This window comes from Colias philodice, chromosome 16, assembly GCF_061535455.1.
Source record: "Colias philodice isolate Cphi_HAF_F1 chromosome 16, ilColPhil1 Martin Lab GWU primary, whole genome shotgun sequence".
Lineage (NCBI taxonomy): Eukaryota > Metazoa > Arthropoda > Insecta > Lepidoptera > Pieridae > Colias > Colias philodice.
The window spans coordinates 2,253,064-2,268,831 of record NC_143101.1 but is presented as its reverse complement, the minus strand read 5'-3'; the positions used below and the strand labels follow the sequence as shown (position 1 = coordinate 2,268,831).

General features: G+C 33.9%; 1 protein-coding gene across 1 annotated transcript in view; it reads right to left on the bottom strand.

Moving 5' to 3' along the window:
* Positions 1–15,768, bottom strand: part of Nckx30C (solute carrier family 24 member Nckx30C) — a 63,062-nt gene that overhangs the window by 5,020 nt on the left and 42,274 nt on the right. The window contains exons 4-6 of the mRNA XM_089705014.1: positions 9,900–10,090; positions 8,075–8,213; positions 5,900–6,152 (exon numbers count right to left, since the gene is read on the bottom strand). Of these exons, the coding sequence (XP_089561140.1) occupies positions 5,900–6,152; positions 8,075–8,213; positions 9,900–10,090 (583 nt within the window). The remainder of the gene's footprint in view (positions 1–5,899; positions 6,153–8,074; positions 8,214–9,899; positions 10,091–15,768) is intronic.

Below are 15,768 nucleotides of genomic sequence, written 5' to 3'. Positions count from 1 at the left end.
GGGATCTATACGGGTTTTTCTTTGAAAACGCGGGCGAAGCCGCGGGAGGAAAGCTAGTATCTTATAAGTTGAATTCCTTTTCACTTAGGGGTATGAAAAATTTATTACAGCCCTATTTGCAGACTTACCCGACAAAACGAATATTAGAATCATAAAATTGCCTCAAAATTGTGTATTATAAGCGTTATTTACATGTATAATGTTGTTCACATGTATAATATTATGTTGATTTAGCAGTATTTACGTTACATCTATACTAATATTATAAAGCTGAAGAGTTTGTTTGTTTGTTTGAACGCGCTAATCTCGGGAACTACTGGTCTGATTTGAAAAATTCTTTCATTTATCGAGGAAGGCTATAGGCTATATACCTACCATCACGCTACGACCAACAGGAGAGGAGCCACGGGGGTGAAACCGCGCGGAGCAGCTAGTCATCATATATACTTAGAGCATTAAATGGTTTAATGCTCTATGTCATATATAGCATAAGCTTTATGTAAAGGGGATTACAGAATATCGGCGGAACACAGCCAATGTCTTGTCGTGGAGATCAGTTAGGGTGCTAGTTTGTCTTATATTAATTAAATGTGTATGTAAATGTATGTTACACTAAATAAGATATTGCTCATATTATACGTAAATAGTTATCATTTGGAAAGCAAGCAGCAAGCTTTATTTTTAACTCTTCGATGAAATTATTCACAGTTCTCTGTGTTTTGCATATAAAAATTTCAATTATTATTCAAAGATGTAGAAACGTCCCGAAGTAGTAGGTAGAGTCTATGATTTATTTAGTAACAGAAAAGCAAATCTATACTAATATTATAAAGAAGAAAGGTTTGTAATTATGTATGTATGTATGTATGGTTTTCACGCATAAACTACTGGACCGATTTCAATGAAATTTAGCACACATATTGAGGGTAACTTGGATTAACACATAGGCTAGGTTTTATCCCGGAAATCCTACGGGAACGGTAGATACGCAGGTTTTTCTTTGAAAACGCTGGCGAAGCCGTGGGCGGAAAGCTAGTAAGTATAATATAACAAATCCATGAACAACAAACCACGCAACAATAATATTTTTGTAGTAAACAAATAATTAACAAGCCCGGATGCAATTATTGTAAATAACGACTTCATTATAATAAAATATATTTTGGAGGAATAATAATTAGTTATAAAATCGCTTAGCACAATATACCAATTGAACTATATCACATACAAGCGACATTAAACTTTATTACATTGCACGAAACAGTACAATTGCATTCGATTCGTGTATTTTATTTTCCCTAATATATTGTGATATTGCGTCACGGGATTTTGTTCTGTATTCTGATTGCGATAAGCCCTATTTTAGTTATGAGTGAATGCGGTAAAACGAAACATGTGTGCCAGGATTTATGTGGTAGTTTATCTGGGAACAGCAGGTCAGTAGTAATGGTTTTAATGTATTGGTGTGGTTTCGTAAATACTGTGGCAAATAGAGAATAATGGACTATTGAATTAGATAAAATTAATAGCTATCTATAATCTATACTAATATTATAAAGTTTGTTTGCTTGTTTGAACGCGCTAATCTCAGGAATTACTGGTCCGATATGAAAAATTCTTTCGGTGTTAGATAGCCCATTTATCGAGAAAGGCTATAGGCTATATTATAGTTTACATCATCGCGCTAATAGCAATAGGACCGGAGCAATGCGGGCAAAACCGCGGGGCTTATCTAGTGATTATGAGTAAAAAAGTTTCTGTAGAGAAATTCACATTTAAATTTTCCTACTCGTAGTTGATTAAACATAGTAAGAATCATATAAAATTTCAATATTTATGACTAAATTATATTGGGCCCATAAACCATTAAGTGGAGGTCGTTTTACGAACGTAATTAGGCACACAGCAAGTTACACAATACACAGATTTCATACAATATTTGTAATTACATAACTAGATGGCGCTAGTTTACGCAGCTTAATTTAAAAACTGTTTAATTTTTTTATTTATTTATTTATATGATTTAATGTAAGGGTTATTATTATGACGCTCTTCTAGGTCTTTTAGCTTTTCTTTTCGATACACCTCTTAAACCGAATCTTTAAACTTTAGTTTTTATAATTAGAACATACATTATTTTATTCTTGTTTAAAATGTTAAAACAACCGGCAAATTCGTTTGAAAATTGCGAATATCCTACCCTCCGATTTTATACGGAACTTTTAATCCATATTCTTCAAAGGAAATATTTAAAGAGCTGAAGTTAAGCTCGTTGCAATTTTAATCAAAGGAAGGAAAGAGAATCTATGAACAATACTAGGCTGCGCCCGTAGCGTCGCTTATGTATATTTTAGTATTTCCTTTGCAATTCTATTTTTCCGTTTTATTTTATAGATCGTGACAGCTTCTACGTTCTGCACTAGAGAGAATAAATAGAAGTTGAAGAAGAATACTATACCTACCGAATATCATTATTTATTTAGTGCCTTGACTGCTTTTTTTCTGCATAAAATTGTAAATTCTACTGATTTCCTCAACTTCGCATGTACACTTTCATCTCAGATACCCATAAAATTTTAACCACGTATATTTAGTAGTTTAATCGTAATTGAGTAGATGCCTAACATACATTTCCACAAGACTGTAGTCAAATAAAACAAGAATACATCGTAATATTAGCAATTAATTCTTATACCATCTTATAAAACAAGAAGCCCGCACCTTACCCTAATTGAACCGGATCAATACAAAACATCCTAACACCTCATAATAAATTCAAAATGATACTTAAATTAGCCCACTTTTGAAGTTTAGTCCATCACAATGTTTTTAAAACAAAGCCCAGCCTTGAACCGCATCTCTACACTCCACAGTCCTTGACATTTTGCAGTCAGATGATGTTCACGTGGAGATTAGAACATTTTCTAGCCTTTTAAAGACTCTTCTTTCTGATTGACGTAGTTTTGTATTGTATATAGATTTATAAGTAGCACTTATAGAATGTGGAATAACGGTTTAATAGGTACTTTTGTTGTTGGAGCTTTTGCGCAATGTCGAAGTAATCATAAAATGATGATGTCTTTTTATGATTACTTCGATGAAATGGCATGATGTCTTTGAGAAATAAAACCAATTTATGTCAATAAAGTTCCCTTCCCCCTATATCCTATTGAAAATAGATAACTCGCAGTCTACAAAAGTCGTACGTGGCGGTCGATTTAAAATCTATTGAATAGTTGAGTATCTAATTATAATTAATTATACTGGAGCATATCCTACGACAATTCTTCCCGTTAAAAAAATAGAATTCCCTGCTGACATTGTCTTGTTTTTAAATTATACTTGCTAACAATAGTTTCCAAACTTTAAAAACAGATACAACATGGGGTCTTTTATTACGCTTTTAATAGCTTCCAACAAATATATATCAACGCTGCAAATTTAAAAGGAAAAGACAATTACACTCAGCATATTTTATATAACCTTTGGCTCGGTTCCAGAGACATTGCATTTAAGGTTTTAAGGTCGGCGTCCCGTTGTTTTGAAGTTATGTCTTCATTTAACGTCGCAGTGACCATTGCTAATATATAAAAATGAATCGCAAAATGTGTTGGTAAGCGCATAACTCGAGAACGGCTGAACCGATTTCGATAATTCTTTTTTTATTATATTCCTTGAAGTACGAGGATGGTTTTTATGTAGAGAAAACGTAAATAGGTATGTACCACGGGCGAAGCCGGGGCGGACCGCTAGTTGCTAATATTTATTTGAGAAAGTTAACTCGTTGTAACCATTGTGCTCGAGTATATTTTTACTCTGCATTTTTAGAATACTCTGTGGTTATGCGCGCTATTTTTTGTGAGAAGTCCCGCTAAGATAGGACTGAAATTTTAATTTAAAACAATAACATAATATCATAGTTGTTTATATATTTTATAATTGCATGAAATTGTTAAGAATTTTACTTGCGTTTTCCACATTTATTTGTTGAAGAATTTAAGCCTGTCTGTTTAAATTACGTTTTGAAAATTAAACTTGAAAATTCATCTGTTTTTATTACTTAACAAATAGATAAATGCCGCAGTATAAAGTTCGTCCAGCAAGGCCTGTAATTATAGTCAGAAGAAGGGGTCTCTAATCCTCATATTGTTCGAACGAAATGAAAAATATCTTTAGAATCTTCTCAATAATTAAAACACGTGAGCTTTTCAATCGAGAATCAATTCTTTGGAAAAAAGATCATCTGACCTAATTAAGAAATACAATACAGCCTATGTCTGTATTAAATAACTTATGAAATAGGTCGAATAGTTTCTAACTAAATCCTAACAATTTTAATGATTTCGATAGATTAACATTTCTATAAAATACATAATATATTCGATTTAGAATGATCTGCAATAAAAATATTGGTTTCTACTTCAAATGGAATGCATCAGAGCTTTAGAATTATAGAAAAAAAAAGAACATTTCCATCTGCAATGAAGATAGCAATTAACAGCTCAACCAAGTTTTATTATTATAAATTATTTCAAAGATAAAAAAGTAGCGACTGCTATATTAATTACGAAATGAATAAATAACAATTGTATTGTATTGTATTTGTTTTATATTGTTGTGATTTCTGTCTACTTTAATTGTTTGTTCATTGTACCATTACAATTGATTTTAATTTGCCATCAAAGATAAACAATGTTTTAGTTAAATTTTACGATTTTGATTTTAGTATCACTTGGGAAACTTCAAATAAAAAAGAGCGTGTATGCCGAGCACACGTGTCAGAAGTGAAACTTCTTTGGTAAGATTCAAAGGTACCTAAATCGTCGCCTTACTCCATGACGTGACCGTATTGCCATGACGCGACGTTGAAATTTTACTCTCAACGCGCCTAAAGAAGATTCACTTCAAAAATTGTTTGATACTTCCTTTCTTTGAAAGTTTAAACATTGTCAATTTTCACCATTTAAGAAGTTATATAAAACACAAACTGACTTCATATCAAACCTAACACATTATAATTATCATCAATTTCATCAACATCGCATTAACCATTCACGTTGTACACAGGTACATACATCAAAACGTCTCAAGCTAATTAGGTCGCTATATCAGCACTGCAATTGTATCTAGCTGAATTTAATCCTAGGAAATCTGTATCGGAAAGCCATTAATACGAACGTTCCTGCTTCTATCTGCAATAACTTTATAGTAAGGCCCTTTATGTAGATTGAGCTATAAGAGCGAATAGTTATGTAAATTAATTCTTAGTAATACTAGCAACTACTTGTATAGTAGTATTTGTTGTAATACTATAGTTGAACAATCTGGGATAATAAAGTTGAAGACTGAAGTGTCCGATTCTCATGTAAACAAGTACGCGATAATTAATTATGCCTAAAACCAATTTATTGTCTGTTTATGTGTCAGCAAATATTCAAAACGTGTGGACCGACGTTGAAGCTATCATAAGACGATCCTCCATCGTAAGGATTGACTTTAGTTACATTTATTATAAAAACTGTTAACCGTTTACCCAAACAAAAAGGTTTCGCACCAGCATGTAACAGGCATACAAAATAATGAAGTCATTTTTTGCTCATACACGAATGCCTACTAAGTTAAGAAACAATATAAACATACTTATCATAAGATGTACAAATAAAAATTACTTACCCTACAGTTACGTCGAATATATTACTCCCTACAGAGCTGGACACAGCCATGTCTCCGAAGCCCTTTCTGGCCACGATCACAGAAGTGATAAGGTCAGGCACAGAAGTGCCCGCAGCGAGCAACGTTAGCCCCATCACTTAGGGGCAAATACGTAGTTGCCCCATCACTTAGGGGCAAATACGAAGTTGCCCCATACTTACACACAAATATATAAACAACTACTTACCCTACAGTTACGTCGAATATATTGCTCCCTACAGAGCTGGACACAGCCATATCTCCGAAGCCCTTTCTGGCCACGATCACAGAAGTGATAAGGTCAGGCACAGAAGTGCCCGCAGCGAGCAACGTTAGCCCCATGACCTCTGGGGGCACGTACGCGGTTGCCCCCGCCACATTTGCCCACCACACCATGAGGTAGGAGAAAAACGCTATCCATACTATCGAACCTATAAATGTTACGGGGAAAAACTTCTTCCCTGGAAAGAAAGAAGTAATATTGTTATGAGAAGAAACATTTCTGTTTCTTGGACATTTTTGGATGATTTTATGTTGTTCTTTTATAAGATTACTGAATAATGTGACTGAAATATAATATTATGTACTTTGTGAGTCAAATGAGCTACACTCTGACGAATCCATGTAGCAGAAAAAATGGATATTATTTGGTGTACCACAATGCTTTATTGTTGGTTTATTTAAGTATCTTTAAAGTTATGACATTTTAGCTTGAGGAATGGTTGGAATTAATGAACTAGATTTAATTTCATAAATTATATGAAGAAGGTCTAGTTTTCTATCGTAATAAAATATGATAATTCACTGTTATTTAAAGCCGACATTTTATAATGGATGACTAAAAATAAATCGGAATTAGACGTGCTTAAAGCTTACTCAAATATATATTTTATATTTCAATCAATGCAATTATGTACTTAGAAGAAAATCGACATCTATAAACATGTAACAGGTAATTTAAAAAAAGAAAAGATTTTCTAATAACCAGGAATGGAACACCGGACTCTTAAACTAGGAGACTTTGGCCCTACACATCAAGGAGATATAGAACTATATAGGCAATTATTTTACAATACTAAGGCAGTAATAATGCAGCAAATTCAATTGTTCCCGCGTGGAGGCTTGTCAATATCAAATCGGCTCTGAATGCTCAGCTGCTAATTGCATTAAACCCCTGACTGATCGCATCTCACACGTTATATACGCTATCTGTCTTAGAAACTATGTTATGTGCTTGCAATGGCCTTGATCATAATGCTAGGGATTAAGAAACGCATTTGCATCGATTTGGGATTCTGCTTGTATTGCAAATCTATACTAGTTGTTTGTTTGTTAGAACGCGTTAATCTCTGGAACTACTGGTCCGATTTGAAAAATTCTTTCTGTGTTAGATAGCCCATTTATCGAAGAAGGCTATAGGCTTCTTCATTACGCTAAGACCAACAGGAGCGGATAAATGCGGGTGAAACCGCGGAGCACAGCTAGTCTGGTATATGATAGAAGTATTACAATACATCTTGATGTAATAGTATACGGTACTTTAGATATGACAAATCTTATTGAAAGGTTTTGAAATGTTTTATGAACTTATAGCCAATACATAAAATAAATACAGCCATTGCTATTTCGGCTGAATTTAGAGAAGTACTCTTAAAAGATAAGCCATAAATCTGCGTTGACATATTCTCTGTCACTACTGTACTCCCACATAGTCTTAAAGGTGTGGGTTTGATCCTTGGTTTGATCCCTTGTTAGATGGTACGTGTTAGGAAACATGTCAACGTCGTACTGCTGCCAAAATTGCCTTGGCCTAATCTTTTAACACTGTCATTATAGATACATCTCCTTGGCGTAATCTCCTAGCATTCTGACAAGATTAGCTTATTGTGGAAAACATTAGTATCGTCAATTATTGACTGGATATTGTCCACGGCTTCGCTCGCATGGCCAGAGAAAAATAAAAGTTGTCGCACATGGCACTTTTTTAATAAAACGCTCATATGCTGACACATGGTTTTCTAGCTTTCCGCCCGCGGCTTCGCCCGCGTTTTCAAAGAAAAACCCGTTCCCGCAGGATTTCCGGGATAAAACCTATCCTATGTCCTTTCTCGGGTATCAAAATATCTTTATACCAAATTTCATGCAAATTGGTTCAGTAGTTAAGGCGTGATTGAGTAACAGACAGACAGACAGAGTTACTTTCGCATCTATAATATTAGTATGGATGTACATAATTTCACTACCCATAATATGGTGATCAGAAAATTATAAGTTCTGCCCAATCATCCTTTATTTTTTCCCCATTTAATAATTTCCTTTCATAATATTATTACCTCATTAATTCTTATGATAATTCTATTATTATTTATTCATTGAGCCTTACCTCTCGGAGTCCTCGTGTCCGGGAGGGTCATCCATAACGGGAAGACAATGGGCGCGACTAACAGATACGTTATTCGCTTGCGGAAACCAGAGGGCCATGACATGTCCAACGGCGTCGTGTCGTCCTCTAGGTCTCCTATCTGTAACAATATCAAGTACTTCAATATTTCTAAAAGCAACAAAAGGGGATTGGGAAAGTATTAAATGATGGAACTTGGAAGAACATCGTGTTTTTGATACCATAATCAAAATATCAAACTCAATCATTTATTCAAGCAGCCTTTTTTAAGAAGTACATACATCATCGCCATTTAAGGAAATGTGAGGAATATGTTTAGTTTAGTGTGCAAAGAATAATTTCTAAACACCATCAAATATGGTCAAACATGTTTTTTTTAATCCGGAGGTTACTATTTTTGTTAAAGATACACCAGTTCTAAAGTTTAAGCATTTGAAGAACTAAAATGTTCGAGCCTCAATAAACAAAGATCTTCATCTTGAGTCATACCTCATTAAATGCAGTTCTCATTTACTATAGATGCATGTGTGTATGGTAAATACCGCGCAGAGTATTAAGTCGTAGGACTTGCCAAGTGCTAACTGCTAACTACGAGATAGCTTGAACTTAAACTTGAGCGTAAGAGAAACATTTAATGCTTGTATCGTGGTGATTTATCTACTTTATAATACCGTCTTGGCTGTTTTCCATCCCGTTTTATCTGAAATTTTCTTGGCTAAACGATTTCAATTATTTGTTAGAGTTATTTGTGGAACCATAATTTTATGTTATGAATGTGTTTATGTGTTACAGTTTTACGGTTAAAATATGGAAACGTTTATGAAAACTTTTGGCAAGGATATAATTACGGATCTACAAATAGTATAGCGAGAAAGCTATTCTATTTGTAAAAATAAAGAAATATGTTACAAGAGAAAAAACAAATTAGTTTCTCTTGGTACCCAAGACTTCGTAATAATTTCTGATGTCATGACAAAGAGTATTATCAGTTACCATGTATTAAAATTACGTTATTAACATTGGAACGTGAGCCTTGGTTGGTGAGTGAGTTTGGTAATTACTCATATAGATTAAAAAAATATTTTTTGTTTATAAGTTTACAACTTTCAATGCCAAACTTTCTAAACTACATTTATGCAAATCTTCAGAAATGGCTGAGTCTGTTATTTAGCAAAGACTATCAGAAATAGCTAAAAGGTCAGTTTTGTATACAATTTGACTATATTCAACATCAATTCAGCAATGCGGAGTGGAGTTGATACAGCACGACTGACACAGTATTCAAAAAGCGGAGGGCCCTTGGAGTATCGAGGGCTAAGTTACATGTGGGTTACGTAAAGCATCTTTCGCATTTATATATAAGTCTGTGTGTGTTCATAATTGTGTAAGGTCAGTGATGAAAAGATAGGCGCTTGGCTTATTGCTTGAATACATACGGGGCTTTGTCGCAATTCGCAATTATATTTTTCTTAGTAGAATAGTGTAGCTTGATGTGTCTCTTACTGTTTCGTATTACTGAATAGGATTTAATATTTTATGAATATTTATAAATGTCTATTTCTCGCTTAATACATTAAAAAAGCTTATCTATTATAATATACGGAAACAACAATTTTTAGAGTCATCGGCAGTACCTACTTATATATTTTTTCCCGCGAAAATCTGCAACAGCTAATGTTTTATTACATTTTTATATAATTCTGTACGCATCCATATTCACATGCACTTAGCTCGAATTGTCATACTCTATAGAACCACAGAACCGAAATATCAAATTGTATAACACATAATGCACAACAAAACTCACCTCTTCTATAACATCCAGCTGAACATCAGCCAAGCCCCCGTTCGGCAGATCGAGCGGGGTCTCCTTGGCGGTCGCAGCTGCATTCTTCGCGGCCGCTGCGCCCGCGCCGCCAGTCGTCGGCTTGGTTGCTTCGAGCAGCACTTTGAGAGACGCTATAGCGTGCAGCTGCGTCGCTTTCTCGTCTACTTTACCTAGATCGAGCCAAGTGGGATTAGTATAAGAATTTATTGAAATTTTGTTTTGGTAGGAAAGATTTGCTAAGTAGAAAACTGTTTAGTTGTAATATGTGTAATATTTTAAGTTGGGTCGCTTTCTCGTCTACTTTACCTAGATCGAGCCAAGTGGGATTAGTATGGTTGGATATTATGAGTATTAAAGGGTTGGTAATACTTTTCTTAGTAGAAAACTGCTCTTTAGTTATAATGTGTGCAATATTTTAAGGATTTATTAAGACTATATTGTTTATGAGGGTAATATCGGTTGGTTGGTAGTATAATAATGATTATGCTGTTAAGTTTATAGGCCTTTTCTAGAAATTAAGTACTTAATTAATTAATTTGAAATTACGGTGTTTAACGTAATTTCCACTGGATAATTATATAATTATAGTAGGTATAGGTATGGTTATTGGTTATACCAATGAGCCGTTTTTAAATATGTATTTTTTAATTATACTATACGTTTGTCTTATTTCGTATGACATACATAAAAGAAAAAAAAAAATGTTGTGTTGTTTTATGAAACCACGGTAAAAGTGAAAATGTTCGAACGGTTCCGAACACTGCTTTGTGTAGCGCATGTCGCGTGACGATCGGCAGCCGCGATACACGCGACATGCGCTACACAGACCAAAAAGTTTGAGACGATGTAATAAAAGTTTCACTTTAAAAAGAAAAAGAACGTTTTCCTTCTCATTACGATGAATTATAATTATTGTCAAACTAGCATGCTTTACAGGAATATTATCCAATTCTCGGACAGAATAATTGAATGTTCACGAAAACAGAAAAAATGCAAATCCCATCGGCCCTCACGCCTTAAACAGTCCTCAATTGTCAGCAGAACGTATATCAGTTAACATTACACTCTAGTAAAAGATGTTATTCGAGAGAAGAAAGATTTATAAGCGTTGGCGTAGCGCGGGCCTCCGCCGAAACGAGCCGCCTGGGGCCACTAGAAATACGCAGCCCCTTGTTTTCTTTTTGAATAGCGGATAGTATATGCTATTATGTATAAACTTCATAAAATGATAAAATACTTATACTTTAATTTGTACATCATAGCATTGCCCAAGAAGAACAACTGTAAAAATTAATACTCAATGTTTCTAATATCTATATTTTACCATTTTCCGTATACAGGGTGTCCCACTGTTGGTATACTAAGCTCAAAGGAGGTTATAGTTTTGCATACGCTGAGTACGTAAAAAATACTTAAAAAAATCCAGACGCATTTTTTTTTCAAATAGATGAATTCTTAAAACTCTATGTGTACACCCATAACAAGCAACCCGCCCATTTTTGCCACTAGCACGTGAGCTATCGTTTAAGATTATGTTTTCATAGACAAAATGCTCACATTAGAGAAACGGTATATGACGGCTGCGCGAAGCTAGAGAAGAAAACATGGATTTTCAGGAAAAAATTATCAAAAAAATTTTAACGTAATTTTGTTGTTTATGTATTTTTTACGTGATCAGTGTATGCAAAACTACAAGTTCCTTCGCGCTTAGTATACCAATAGCGGGACACCCTGTATATTTATTGTATTATATTTCATATACAGACCAGGCTTGGGGCCCCTCAGAACCTTGCTACGGTTCTGTGTACAAGTCTCATACAAGTATACAAAGTAAAATTGGTCCCTTAGAAGTAGGTCAAGCCGCGCAGATACCGCGCGATATGGCCTGTTCCGGAACCAAACTTTACTCATTGACAATGAATTTAGGACTTAAATAATATAAGCCTTTGAAGAAAAGGCGTTCCAATGTGGGAATAGGTGTTTTATACTGCTATTGTTATCCTTCTAAAATTTCTTAGATCTTTAGTTAGGGTTTAAAGTAGGTTTTGTTCCTTTGCTGTTGTTAAATTTCTTAATCATAGTTGTTTTGCTTGTTGATTAATCGGTTAGTTTTTTCTTGTGTTTTTATTAATAAAGATTACACATTATTTTTAAGAACTTTTGTTTATCTAACATTATACGTAACTAGAACTAACCTTTTAGACCACATGCCAAATAGAACTATCAGAAAACGTACAAAGGTTACTGATATTGTTCTCAAAGTATGCCAACTCAAGTGGAGATGGGCAGGCCACATGTGCCGAAGGAGCGACGGACGATGGGCGTTGAAAGTGGCGGAATGGAGACCATGGAGTGGTAGACGTAAGCCAGGCAAACCGAAAGCACGGTGGTCAGACGATATTTCTAAAACAGCGGGTAAATCTTGGATGCGTCTGGCCAAAGACCGAAAAGAATGGAAAAAACATGAGGAGGCCTATACCCGACTATGGGTGAATTAAGGCTTGAAAGAAAGAAAGATACGTAACTAGAACATATTATGAAAAATTAGTTGAACGAAAAATTTTAATAACGTGTACGAACTGTACCATCTTCACTACATAGTATAAAACAAAGTAGCTTTCTCTGTCCCTATGTATGCTTAAATCTTTAAAACTACGCAACGGGTTTTGATGCGGTTTTTTTTAATAGATAGAGTGATTCAAGAGGAAGGTTTTAGTATATAATTTATTAGGTTTTAGACAAAGCGGGCGAAGTCGCGGGCGGAAAGCTAGTTATGACTAAATATATAGTTTTAGACAAAAGGTGTTTTGTTTTAATTAAAATTGTGTTTAAAGATCTTTAAGTTGAATATTGATTGCCTGATGTTATAAACTCGCTAATGGCCGACGGCGAGTGTGGTCATAGACTGACTATCAAAAAGTGTTTAATTCCTCATGTCCCGATTAATATATGAGTATAAACGGTTTATACCCTATTAAAGGTCCTTAAGGGAGTTTCAAAGGGAAAAGGACCCTTGGTGTAGTATGACAAAAACATGTCAATATAATTTAGTAGAACTTTTAAGGCTTAATATTAAGTGGGATGTAATATAGAATATAGAACAGCTTTTTAATCCGAGTATGATTAAATTTAGGATGAATATTGAAACTAATATTATAAACAGTTTTTCGTTCGTTTGTGATGGTAAAAAAACTGTGACGTGAAAATTCAACATGCATTTTGAATTTTATACATATGATTCCACGTGCAGTGAACATGATGTCAGCTATATTATTAACATAATATAAGCTTAATTATTGACTTCCATTTCAAATCTTAATTTAAGATGATATACAGCACTACCGTTAATAAAGTCCCGTTCCTCTTGCGGGATGAAACAGATGCATCTCATATCTGTTTCACAAATTATCTTTTCGTCTTTTTACTGGAGTATTTTTCGTTATTTTCCATAGCACAATAAAAGTATCAAGTCACACAAGCATTATATTTTCATAAAACACTTAAACTGCTTTTTTATTACGTAAGCCATTTACCAAAACTTTTAATAGGTTTTCTCATACAAGTAGCCTGCTATTAATAACTAGCTGCGCTCCGCGGTTTCACTCGCGTCCGCTTCAGTTGGCCTTAGCGTGATGATATATAGCCTTTAACCTTCCTCAATAAATGGGCTATCTATAACACCGAAATAATTTTTCAAATCGGACCCGTAGTCTCTGAGATAAACGCGTTCAAACAAACAAACAAAAAAACTCTTCAGCTTTATAATATTACTTATTAGTATGTATAGATATTAATGCGGAAGTATGTTTGTCCCAGTTTCCGCAACGGTGGGACGGATAGACGTCATTTTTTGTATATATTGCCGCGATTTTATGGTTCAGAGACTTGGGTACTTTATCCCGGGAAAATGTAGGATAAATGCATGTCAGCTGGTATGGTTCATTATTTACTGAATACGGAAATGCTTACTGCTTTTTTTCAAATGGTTATTAATAATGCTAATGTAATTGGAATAAAGATTAGAAAATGAATGAATGAATTAATGAATGAAAAAATTCTTTATTATACACCAGATATGATACATTTTATAAACTTAACAATAAATTAATCAATGTACAGTAGGCGGCCTTATCGCTGGCAGCGATCTCTACCAGGCAACCCAAAAAAGACGAGGAAAATAGTTAAATTAATCATGGTGGTGCATAATAAATAAAAGTGCATGAATCAGAATAATATATTTATATACTAGAACTACATAGTAAATACATATACAGAAAATAATAGACATAACATTAATTTAATAATTAAAATAGTGTATCGCGGGTTCCTTGAATAATTTATCAACATTTTACTGGGATTGAAATTGATTTAGCTATTGGGATATTCCCTATTACTAGTAAAAAAAGGTGTAGCATTAGTAATAAAAAAAATACTTTAATCTTTCTTTAGCAAAGAAAAAAACTAACCAAATTACAGTTCGTAAAATCCTTTGCCTGCCACAATTTTATTTAAATTTCAAAGTAAACAGTCGCACAGTTTTGGGGACATAAAAAAAACTTTTATTATTACGGTAGTTTGTTTGGCAATTGTCCAGTACGCTGTAGAGTACGTGTAGCCTTCTACGGCTCTACGTAACGTAGAGCCTCGTAGCGGCGTGCTACGAGTGAGTTATTCAGAGCGAAAACCTTCCACATTTCATGGGCGCTAATTTTGGTTATTTTATCGTTTCGTAAATTACATTTGTATTTTATGTGAATTAAACTTTTATTTAATAATTATTATTAATGCTAGTTTCACAAATGCTTTAACTTATATGCATGTTAAAATGACAAAAATCTTAAAAATTGTATTAAAGTGTATGTGAAACAATCAAATATCACATGACTCGTGAGAATACAGTACGTAAGAATTTTTTTTTAAGTTTTAGTCAAATGAACTTCTTTACTAGGGAAATTGTATGAAGTAAACAATAAGATAATTATTATATTCAATTTTTAACCCTTTTTCATAACTATAATAATGACAAAGTAAATTTATAAATTTCTTTTATTTCTAAAATTTTTCAATTATGTGTATTATGTTTTCATATTAACTATTGAAGTTATTTTATACAAAATAGTCCGTCTTAACAACTAGGATAATAGCGCCAAGTTTGTGGACATCGCTATTGGTAATAAATACAAAGTTAGCCTTTGTGACCTAACTCTCCATTGTTACACTTTAGATAACTGTTGACGTGCACTCAATACTATCATAACTAGAATGTTATATAAGAGTTTTAGGGCTAATTTTTCAATCCTTGGTTAAAACTTATTCATCGAATAACGTATTAAACTACCATTTCAAAAATGTATTCTAATTGTGCGTATTTGACAGTTTACAGGTGACATTTTAAAATGTTCGTGTAATACTTTATTGGACGGATAAATTTTAACCAAGGATTGAAAAATCGGCCCTTAAAGTCCTTACTAATAAAAAGTTAAACAATGGATAAATTTCTACCATTTTCTACCATAGCTGCTCTTGCTCACATGAAACAAGACAGGTTATTACAATAACTAATCCATTGCAAAGCGAATGGGTAACATTTTATTAGTAAGACCGTAAATATTCTTCTCTATATTATACATATAAAATTCTCGTGGCACAATAATTACCATACTCCTCCGAAACGGTTGGTCCGATTCTCATGAAATTTTGTGTGCTCATTCTTCATATACCCGATATGATAACCGACCAATATCTATTTTTATACCCTTAAGTGATAAGAGTATGGCAGAGCGACCTTTGCGGGGACAACTAGTAATCTATACTATAATATTACTAGTGGTCCGCCCCGGCTTCGCCC